General features: G+C 33.9%; 1 protein-coding gene across 1 annotated transcript in view; it reads left to right on the top strand.

Annotated features, from left to right (window-relative positions):
• LOC118184608 (uncharacterized) overlaps positions 1-12,082 on the top strand; it is a 593,523-nt gene that overhangs the window by 301,666 nt on the left and 279,775 nt on the right. Inside the window, exon 2 of the mRNA XM_085808461.1 lies at positions 6,712-6,806. Coding sequence (XP_085664587.1) covers positions 6,800-6,806 — 7 coding nt within the window. The 5' untranslated portion in view covers positions 6,712-6,799. The remainder of the gene's footprint in view (positions 1-6,711; positions 6,807-12,082) is intronic.

Here is a 12,082-nt window from a genome sequence, read left to right as displayed (position 1 = left end):
AGGGCTTTGTTTCTCAACTGATGACTTTTAATGAACTAAATATTTAGCAACTCTGAAGTTCTCTCAGATCATCCAAGTAACTTTTGCATGGAGACAACGGTCTCACTTCTTTTAATCTTTTCTGTCGTCTTCTTAGAAAGATGTCGTTCCTTATCTTCTGATTTAATTATGTCAATTATCATCTTAGTCCACAGTTTCCTGATTCATGATCCATAATTATCGGCTTATAATGAATTCATATACGAATAAGGAGATGAAATTCTAGCATCGTCATTGAGTTGCGAAAGGTAACTTGTGTGGGGAAATACAAAATGCCCTCCACTCTCTCAAACTGTGACCAATATTTTCTGTAACGGAAGTTTCTTGTTTCAATATGTTCTCTTATCCTGCAAATTTTGTTTCATTCATTTCGAAATATACCATCGTTACAATAGTGAGGATTCACCAACGACCGCGCGGTAAAATCGCTGGACACTGATAGTTCGACCTGGTTTGCGTTGGCAGCATGGGCGTTTTCTGGTTTTGGCTATGTGTAACGTGGATACCAACCAGTTTCACTTTGAAAAGTCCCTATCCTTAGGCAGATAACCTTTGCCATAACCAAATAAGCCAAACCAGTATTGTAATTGGCGACGCTTGCTGTAGTATCGTTGAGCTTGGGTTAGAATCCCGGAGAAGGACTGGATGTTTGTCAGTGTATAGTATCTGTACCGGATGGGAGCGCGTAAAATACTTACGACACAAACATTCAGTCAAGAGGCTTGATGGTAGGGAAAGAGGGGTGAGATACTTCTGAAACTGTCCCCTGCTCCTTCAAAACTGGGACAGATCAGTAAATTATGCAGATCTGATGTTCTGCCCACATCTTCCTCTCCTCTATATCACTACACTTCATATGGAATCAATTCATAGTTTTAAAAATTACTATTCGTTTTTCAATTATGAGAGATACATACCTAAGTACGTACAGTCCTCGCAAACAAATTCCTTCTGAATTCATTTTAGAATCTGTTTTGGAAAAAAATAATCCTTTACGCACATATGTCATGTTCCCCCCCCCAAAAAAAAAAAACCAAACGTTCAAATGGATTCGAGAACGGTCAGAATGGATTTTTTGCATTGAAATCTGATACCCGAAATTCTTCGGGAGTATAATACAAAGGAAGAAATATATACTTCCTTTTGATTCATACAAGGAAATAAAGATGTACGTATGCATCTGTCAAAAGCAAAGAACTCCTTTTAGCATGCCTTCGTGGTGTAACGGTTAGCCCACTCTACCTGTATTCGAGAGGTCCAGGTTCGAGTCCCGGCGAGAGAATTTCGCAAGTTTTATGTCTCCTATTTCAAAACAACATGATGACTCTACAAATTAAGTAAGAGAAAGTAACTGAATGTTTTCCCTGGCGAAGTTTCCAATTTCAATGCAACATATGCAGTTTTGCACCACTGGTTTTGGCTCCACATCTAGCGTTATATTGAGAAAGTATTATATTTTGACATCACGAATCATTTCAGTTGGTTCTTTCTTTAAACATGGGAGTCAACCTTTTCTGTCTGGTCCTCCAATAATCGCATCGAGATGGCGTTCAAAGCGAGAAATCAATCAAGAAAGGAGAAGGAGAGTGAGAAGAGTAAATTATTTCCTCAGGCAGGTCTCTCCCTTGAGTGTGGATTCCCTCCCTGCATCGCGACCTTGTCATTCATTTCTCATTTGTCAAGCGAAGACTTTTCTTTTCCATTCTATCACCCGTGTCTTACAGATGAGTTTCTCCGTGGTGTCCAATAGGAAAAATTGTGGTAGAAAAGAAGTTTTTTGTTCTTACTAGACGAGGTTGCAAAATACGCAGTTTGATCTGCATCGAATTTATCGGGAACCGTCTCCTGAAATAGGAGTACTTCTTCCCCTTTAGGAACTAGTTCTTTCATGAGAGTAGCACGTAAATTATACTTATTAATTCTAAAATTTGTCTCCGAGATAACTTTCAAATCGGAGATAGAAAATGTTTTTTTTTTCAGTTTGTAGAGACAATAGGTATTTTTTTGAAGCAGGCAAGATGAAAAATTAGCAACTGCCTTCGCCGGGAATCGAACCACGGACCTCTGGAATACTGGCCCAGCGTACAGAACCACTACACCACGAAGCCACGCTTGGAAAGCGGTAGAAATATCTTATAAGTTAACGCATTTTTACTTCCTTGTACGAAGTATTGTAATCACTAAAAATTCCGGATATCATATTTCAACGAAAATATATATTTTGTCAGTTATCGAATTGAATTTAATGATGTTTTTACGTTACATTTGTAGGTAAGGCGAAAATAAAAGACTAATTTTTCCCCAAAAAATTATAAAACTGATTTAAAATAAAGAGAATTTTTCGTGGCTTCTTGTATGTATGTATCGCGCATAACTCAAAAACGAATAGCCTCAGAACGTTGAAATTTTGTATATGGGACTGCTGTAACATGTAAATGTGCATCATGTAGATGTGAAATAAAATACTTTTATCTTCCACGCAGCAGCGTACTGTCATTGAGTAAAGTCGAAAATACTTTCAAATTTAACCTGGAAGAAATACTGAGTGATAAACTAAGTAATTTTATAACAATAAACACAGTTCTTAAGAATATGTTTTGTACTTTTGAATGTGATTGATTTAAATAAACATGTATTAAAATCAGGAGATATCTAATTAGAAATATTCAATATTTTATAAAATTACACTACCTTGACTCATTAAAATCATTGTATACATTTTATGGTTACTCTGTTAGGCGCCAATTTTTGATGAATAATGTAGTGAATGCAAAAATATGTATGGCAGCCTGTAATATTTTGTCGGGCATTCTAAAGATTTGCTGTTTTTAAATATTTTGAAGATTTGTTGTCGAATTGCAATTTATGTGGCATAGGTGCGAAGAACGTGATATTTAATAACTAAAGTTAACACAAAAAGGAAAGTTAGTAATAAAAGGAAGAAAAAAATTTAGCCGTCATACTAAAAAACTTAACATTTATATGACGAACTGAAAAAAGACTGGAAAAAATATAAATATGTTTTTATGCCAATACACTGCCCCACTGCATCGGGAATTCTAAACATATGCTGCTGTAATATTTTCAAAATCTTGTGAGTTCGTTGCTGAATTGTGTCGACTGAGGGCGAAGAAAACGATGTTTAATAATAAAGTTAAAAAGACAAAAAAAGGTGTTTAGCGTTTTGTAGGTTTGTTAAGTTGTAAGTTGCCAAAGCTGTCTCTCTAAACCTAGATATTCCGCTCATTTCATCTGCATTTTCTGGTGGAGCTGTAGCAACGATAGAAATGCAGAAAGAATCAGTAACGAAATGTTGTATTAATTAAATAAACCTTATAGTACGTTTTTGAAATTTAGAACGATTCTAATGAGAAGTTTATTAAATCAAGAAACATCAAATCAATCATTTTTGTCTTACAGCGTTCAATTTTAATCAAGGTTCACACTTGTAAATGAGTTCATTAATCTTTTCTAAGAATGAAACAAAACATCTTTAAGTCTCACATAAACAGTTTTATCGAACTGCAAACTGCAGCCGCAGAAATTCGCTGCGAAACAGTTCCCTTATACATTTCTGTTATTATGAGCATATTGAAACACAAGATTGCCTGTAATTTAAGAGACCTAGGTATAAATTAGTTTTAAAAACAGCAAAGAGATAATAGGAAAACGCCATTCAAAAGCAATTTAAGTCTTCTCAGCAAATAGAGAAGCCGACATTTAATATATGTACGTAACAGAGCTAGCGGTACACTTGCACTTGATTGAAATGGATTCAGAAAGATTTTCTTCTAATTAAGATAATATTTTAAGCCTTCAATTTTGCCTATAAAATTGCTACATGGCACGAACAAATTACAAGCCTTGTACTCCAGATAATACAAGCTCGAAAAGAAGAATCAAACAGCCGTACGTTTTCTCACCATTCGGTATCCAATTATCAGTATAATAAATAAAAGGCACGACGAGAGAAAATGAATCGGCCATTTTACTACGCTTGGAAGATTTCGAGACGAGACGAGACGAAATGCAGAGTTTCTAAACTTCTTTTCCGTCAAAACATTTTCCGGTTTCTTAAATTTTTGGGAAAACTGTTTTTTACATAATTTTCTTTGCCTTAATGGTATTATTACTAATTGTTAAGGTAATAAAGTTTAAAAACTTTTTCTTCCTCCTGATGGGTTTGAACGTAGTTCTGCATAAAATAGGTTTTAAAAATGTTTTAAATGCAGTGATTTACACCTTAATAATTCTGTAATCTTTATGATTTTCACTTCCCGGTACGAAGTAAAGGAAGTATTGTAATCGCGATAATTGTTGGGTATCATAGTTCAACGAAAACATCCATTTTGACCGCTCTCGAATGCGATGTTTTTGAGTGACGTCTGTAAATAAGGACAGAATAAGGGACTCGTTTTTTTTCCCCAAACGGAAATTATAAAACCGATTTAAAATGGATTCAGAAGAGATTTTTTCGTAGCGTCTGTACGTACGTATGTACACATGTATGTATGTATCTCGCATTAACTCAAAACCGAGTAGACTCAGAACGTTGAAATTTTGTATATAGGACTTTTGTATATAGGTATTCTTATATGTTAGTAAATTGTGAATTTTTTGCTTTAACAATGATTGAATATGCTGTTATCTTCCGGTTAACGTTTTGATGTTTTTAGTTAGTCTGCATGCTATAGTTGTAGAATTATCAGCAAATTAAAACTTGTTTAAGTGCGGCTAAGCCTAGTTTTTTTTTAACCATAGCAGCCATATTTGTTTACATTTAAAACTTAGCAGAATAGTGAATTAAGTCCGTTTGTGGTGCACCTTCAGTGTCTTTGCGCAGTGAGACCAAAAAGGAAACTTTCAGTTTTTTGCATCTAAAAATCTGTCTTCTTGCCAGCTGGCCGAATGGCTTCTTTATATGTAAAAATTCTAACTTTAATTGTAAAAATTGTTTTCCTAATTGTTTTAACTATATTCGGTATTTTATATTTTTCTATATTTTTCAATTTTTAAGAAAGATATTTTGAGGTTTTATGCATTTTTGCCTTTTCGCGAAGTGAGATCTGAATTAATTTAATGAGAAATCTATTGCTGATGAAATATGAGGAAATATGTTTAAGTGAAATGCAGAAAAATATGCATACAACTTAATATTCCGTACAAGGAAGTCTTGTGGTGTCCGCATCAGATTTTTTTTATATAGTTTCGCTTGTTAAGGTTCGCGTTTGATTTCCAATAATGCATTTTCCTTAAAACACTCCCAATTCTTTTTCCTTGAACGAAGTAAGGAACGTATTATGTAATCATGGAAAACTTCGTTTATCAGATTTCAAAGGAATCTCCAGCACATTTTGACTACTCTGTTGCGTGACGTCTGTACATACGGTCAGAAAAAAGGACTCTTTTTTTTTTTTTTTTTTTTTTTTCAAAACAGATCGTAAAAGGGGTCTTTTAGTGACGTCACTACGGATCTGGCATAAATAAAAAACGGTTAGCCATAGAACGTTGAAATTTTGTATATGGGACTGTTATAAAATGTAGTTGTGCACCTCCATTTTTTATTGAAAGCGGCAGTACCAAAAATATGTGTGTATATGTATATATATATGCCTGTAATATTAAAAAATAATGATTTTGTACATTCATACACGTTATGAAAAATGCAAAAACTTTGACCCCCGATCAAAAAATAAATTACAGGATATTTATTTTCGAAATTTTGCATTTTTCTTTCGCTTGCAATTTTGCATTTTGCTTTTCAGCTTGCCTTGAGGGATCAATTAACTACGTTAGAAAAAAAAATCCAGTAAATACAATTAAAAGAACTGCAGCAAAGCAACTGTATAATTTCACAAGCGTACAAGGAAGGATGTGGTGTCCACACTTTTTTTTTTTTTTTTTTTCGTGATATAAGGTATTTCTCCATTCTTACTTCGTGCCTTTCTTATGTGACTGGTAGTACGTGCGTTTTTAGTTTAATGCTTTTTTTTCCTTGCACAGTGTACCTTATAGATGGCAGTATCAATCAGTTCATCTGCGACCCAGTTTTGAAGGGAAATCTCCCGAGGAATGGATTTCTAAAGTCTGCCTTCCTACTTCTTCCACCACCAGCCTCTTCACAGGACTACCGGCTAGATTGTATTTAGAATGCAATCCAGCAGAAAACGAGTTTAAAAAATAGTGCAGCCGAAAGCATCCCACATGCGGCAAAGACATTTAACGGATACAAATATTCATGCCTTCTCAAAGCTGCGATCTCAGATTCAGAGATGGGTTACCTCCCAAACGGGATGTTGCTTAGTGACTGTCACTGCCAACGACAGACTCAATCTTTTACTCCTTGCCACTGTAAATTTCGTGGCCTTTTTCTGGTGACGAACTCAGACAAGTAAGAGTAGTTACAGCACAACGCAGGATATGATTGCCGACTTCCCTATCACCATCCCAACAAGTTTGGTTGTAAATTATTTGAACTCGGGCGTAAGATAATTTCTTGTAAAGAACTTGGAATAGGAATTATTTTGTATAACTAACTGTTGATGCACTGTAAATAATTTGTCAAAAAATCGTAAATATATTTTCTGAATATCTTATTGATACATATTTGAATAAATATTGTTTACTGTACGATTTCGCTCAAGTTTTGACAACCGTGTTTCTTCATTGCAGGATGAAAATTACAACATTACGAGGACAATACTGACTTTTTCGATTTACTCGGAAATAAGCTGGGCGTGGCAATAGCTCGACATTCTCCATGCAAAGTGAGTGCACTTTTTCTACATAATTATTGTATATTTCCTTGAGATTTCTTCATTAATGACATTCAATTTGCTGTGCTTCAATATTTTCTTAAAATGTACATTTTTCTTACTTGTATAGTGTGGTTTTAAATTTCTAACATTCATAATAATTAGATTTAAATCACCGATGGGATGTATTTCTTCCTTGAGTAGATCCGTTTGTGTTAAACGGATCTACTCAAGGAAGAAATCAACGTTGTGAAATCAAATGCGTTGTGGATTTTTTTTTACACCGATACCCGTAGAATAAGGCTTAAGCATAAAATTCACAACTTAAAGCAAAGTCTTGCATTTAAGCCTTGGTAATAGTGGTCGAAACATTTTAGGAAAACTTTACATAGCATATTCTGAAACTAGATTTAAAAAAAGAAAAAAAAAAGATTAACACGTTGATGGTGGCACGGATATTCGTTCTTCTTTTCATGCGGCGGCGCTTGAATTAGCGGTCCGTTTCGTGGGGCGAACAGAGCTTTGAAACAAGGCCACGAATAGAGAAAGGAAAGTAACAACATATTGCGAAAATTTGTAAGGGCAAGCTGGTACTTTGTTTAGTCTACTTTAACAAATTGCATAGAAAAAATTAAGAATTATATTTAATTTATAAGTTACATTTTAAATTGAATAATTAAAATAAAATAAAATTTTGTACTACGTATTTTTTTACATACAAGCGTGACCCATAGATGAGTCATGCCGGCCCGCGGAACAATCAAGCATGACCCACCGGTGGGTCATGCCGCCCCACAGAACAGACAAATATGACCCGCCGGTGGGTCAGGCCGGCGTCAGTGTGTTAAAGGAAATTTTACAGGGACTACTATTTTCAAACATGTTGTGTTACATCAAATTTTTTGGGGATTCTTACATATTTTTATGGTGCTGATTTAGGTTACAAAATCAGAATTTTTCCATTGATCTCCAGCGTTTGTAATGAACTTTGAATTAATTCTATAGCCTATAAAACTGATAAAAAAATTTTTTCGCAATTATTCGATTTTTACGACATTTAACTCAATATTTATTCCTGACCATGTATTAACATATCGTAAAACGAACGTAAGTATCAGAACGAAGTAACAGATCGACAGAACGTTTCCATCAGGGTGCATACACAGTAAAAACAGATGGTAAATGGTTATGGAGTTCACTTCGGTAATCAACAAAATTATTATTGAGTCTATGTGTGATTAAATTTTATTCTTCAATTTTCTGCTTAGAGTCAAACTGCCTTTGAAATGCATTCTGAGGCATGCTGGCTTGTTTTTGAATTTCCATATAGAGAAACTGCAACGTTCGCAGTAATGAGCATATTCTTCTGCCGTCAGTGCTTGGCAAGATGGCATCAAAGATGAATGGTTTTAATTACTAGATCACTGCTGATCTGTGACGTTTTGAAGAAAAGCGATTCGGTTTATATTCCATAGTAGGAACACAATAGAAAGACTTGTTATATGCCATTTCATTTATGATTTAACTAGAAAGTAAATAGAATTTATTGCTCTTAATTTGACAGAAATACGGAGCGGGATGTGGTTTAAGTCAAGGAAGCAATGTCTCTCCCGTGTTCTAATCCACGAATTCCAAATGTCCTCCATTCTGTTTTGGGAGAGCTTTCGATTTCAAAATCCAGTTCAAACTCGAATCACAATTCACAATAACTCTCAATGAATATTTATTTACGTACACCTTCTATATTACTCTATTTACGTCGTTCTTCAAGATTAATTTTAAATCAAAAGACGGAAATAATTCCCCATTTGAATCAGATTCTATTAAGAGAAGCCGAGTAAACGACCGCTATCTTCCAAATTTGTTCTTCAATTCCCTGTTGCCACTGGCAGAAGTGAAGCTTTTGTTCATAGTTGTAACACTACGAATCCTCATTCATTAAAATAATTAAATTGAGAAAATGTCGCTATTAAATATAATGAATTAACTACCACTAATTCAATTTAAATCAAAATTTTCAGTTAGTTCTGAGAATAAGTTGACTCAAATGCGAGATCAGGCATTTTCATGACATAAATGAATGCTACGTCAAGCATTCTTTATATAGCTATATCGTCTAAGTAATTCTTATAAAGCCACCTCTATGTCACTGAAAACATTGCAATGTAATATATTTCTATTTAATTGTAAAGGAAAATAAAAATAACATGTAAAAATACTTCAGTGTAATATATTTTTACTTCCTTGTACGAGATAAAAACGAAGTATCGTAATCGCGAAAAATTTCGGGTATCATATTTCAGCGAAAATATCCATTTTGACCGCTATCGAATGCAATTTAACGATGTTTTTTCCGTGACATCTCTACATAAGGACAGAATAGAGGACTTTCTCCCCCCAAACAAATTATAAAAACGAATTAAAATGGATTCAGAAGAGATTTTTTCGTGGCGTCTGGATGTACAATTGTACGTATGTATGCATTTAGCATAACTCAAAAACGAGTAACCTCAGAACGTTGAAATTTTGATAGACTGCTATAAGATGTAGATGTGCACGTCCTATTTTGGTTGAAATCGGCCGCACCAAACGTATATAAATATATATATATATATATCCACTCTGTTACTCGGCTCAGTGAGCTGAGTTTCTTTATTCTTATATTTTTGTAAATTGCGCATTTTTTGTTTAAAAATGACTGAATTATGTTGTTCTTATCTTCCGGTTAAGGTTTTTATGCCTTTAGTTAACCTGCATGTTATAGTTGTAGAATTATCAACAATTTTAAAGTTGTTTTACTAAGCCTAATTTTTTTTTACCATAGCAGCCATATTTGTTTACATTTGAAACTTAGCAGAATAGTAGATTTGTTGCCAATTTAGAGGGACTAAGCTTCGCAACAACACAGTAACGTCTTCTTTTAATATAGCGAATTAAATTATGCTTATTCCATTTTGGAATTATTATTTAAGTTATTAAATTGTTCCATACATTGAATCAGCATAGCGTCCACAACAGATTCAGTCAGTTTCTACGACTTTCTGTTTTTTTTTACCGAGTGAGACCAAAAGTGAGCTTTCAAATTTGTGCGCCGAAAATTCTGCCTTCTTGCCCGCTGGCCGAATTGCTTGCTTTTGCGTAGAAATTGTAATTTTAATCGTAAAAAAAGTTTTAATTGTTTTAACTGTAATTGGTGTTTTATGGGCTTCTATATCTTACAATTTCCAATATAGATATTTTGAGTTTTTATGTATTTTTGCCCTGTCACAAAGTAAGAATCGTATTAATTGAATGAGAAATACATCTCTAACGAAATTCGAAGAAATAAGTTTAAATGAAAGGCAGGAAAAAATACGTATAATTTAATTATGCGTACAAAGAAGTCATGTGGTGCACACATCAGAGTTTTATTAAATTGCAAAACAAAAGAAAAATAACATGTACGTATTGAAAATTTTAAGAGGAATATGTTTTTAAAGAAACCTGTGACATAAAATTTTAAATCCTCGCAGATTATCATACATGTTTTAGACGCCATGCTGGGGAATTTTTGCAGAAAATAGACGAAGCGCGAATTAATATCCGTTCAGGCTGTAAATTCTGTCAAAACTTTAAATTTGTTCGCTGTGTTTATCGGAAAATCTTGACATGCATATCAGGATCAGTTTATATCTTTTTTTTTTCTCGTTTCCTACGCACGCCTTTACAAGATATAAACTTTTACAAGCGAAATAAAGATAAAAGCTTGCTTCGGATTTTCCTATTATTTAGCATCAGGAAAACGCGTTTTCATTTAAAATTTAGTAAATTATCGGTAATAATTAAATTTTAAGTTTCGAAAAACTGGTAAATTTATTGTAATTAATGCTTGTGTAATTAACACCTATAGTTAATAAGTCCTAGAATTTACATGTCGTTAAACGTAGTCGTATTAGGAACCTATAAAAACATATGTTTGGTTTTATGGAACTCTTTCCATCTTCAGAAATGGTAAAAGGGCATCGAAATTATATAAATCTGTGCTGTATTATTGCATGTGAAAAAGGAAAGAAAAATGTATTATTTTATTATAATATTGTTACGTAGGTTGAATGCAAGTTTCATTTTTAACTTATCATTAATATAATAAAAGGATTATTAATAAATTAGGAATAAAATTGTTATTTAATGAATTATTTTAGATATTTAGCTTTGCAAGGAGTCTTGCAGTCTCCCATCCCCCCCGCTTATGTTTTTATAATTTAAATGGTTAGCACATCCAGCGAATAGTTAGAAGAATAGTGGTTCGAGTCCCGATGAGAACAATTGGTTTTTTAAGCTTCCACCTCTAAAAAAATCTAATACATCTCTACAGTGCCATCTAAAATTTGCATTTATCACTCCTTGAATTTAATCGGCTAATTCTCGAGCCTCTTGCGTCACTGTTTCAGTGAGGGAGGGTGCAAGGAATTATTATATTCTCCGAGTGTACTCACGTATTAAAAAGCGGTGTTAAGCACAGCTTGCAGCTGGGAGAATCTTCGTTCAATTCACAGCCGGGAAACAGTTGAATTTTCACATTTTTTTTTTTCAAACATTTGATAGGTCTCCGCACCTTTGCGGTTCACATTTTTTTCGATTATTGATTTTATTTTCGATAATTGGATTTTATTTGCGAAATTCCAAGAGGAGTTGCATAGAGCAGAGGTTCTCAAACCGGTGGTACGCGTACCACTGGTGGTACGCAAGAGGAAAATAGGTGGTACGCACAGAAGAAAAGTATTTTTAACTATTTAATTCAAAAATTAAAACCCCAACGTCCTGATTGAGTTTTTTCTCTAACTCTCGTAAATTTATGCTATCTGTTCAAGAGTGCTGGTGGTAGTAGTACTTTGTAGTGGTGGTACTAAAAGTTTTCAGTTTTTGTTTAGAGGGTACGCTTTAGTCAAAAGGTTGAGAACCGCAGTATTTCTTAGTGAGAGTCCTATACAGCAAGCAAAACTAATGCCTAGAAAAATGGCGGCATTTCGAGATCGTGAATCAATTCATTTGCTAGTGTTAAGTATATACGACTTAACGTACGACATTAACGAATAATGATTACAAAATGCTGGGTGCGTCATGAAAAAAGACAGTCCCTCACAAGATACTGATCTTGACAAAGCGTTGAAGAAATTATAAGCCTTAATTTAACTAAGCTCGCAGTTCTTTTATCTATTGTAAGGATCTTTTTATCAATTAAAGCTCTTAAAAATTCTAAGGACTGTAATTGAAAGCATTCAAGTTTTGTTTAAGATTGGTTTGAAATT

The sequence above is a fragment of the Stegodyphus dumicola genome, chromosome 1 (assembly GCF_044657685.1).
Source record: "Stegodyphus dumicola isolate Sdum_Otavi_A_Nest chromosome 1, ASM4465768v1".
Lineage (NCBI taxonomy): Eukaryota > Metazoa > Arthropoda > Arachnida > Araneae > Eresidae > Stegodyphus > Stegodyphus dumicola.
This window is presented reverse-complemented; position numbering and strand designations above follow the sequence as displayed.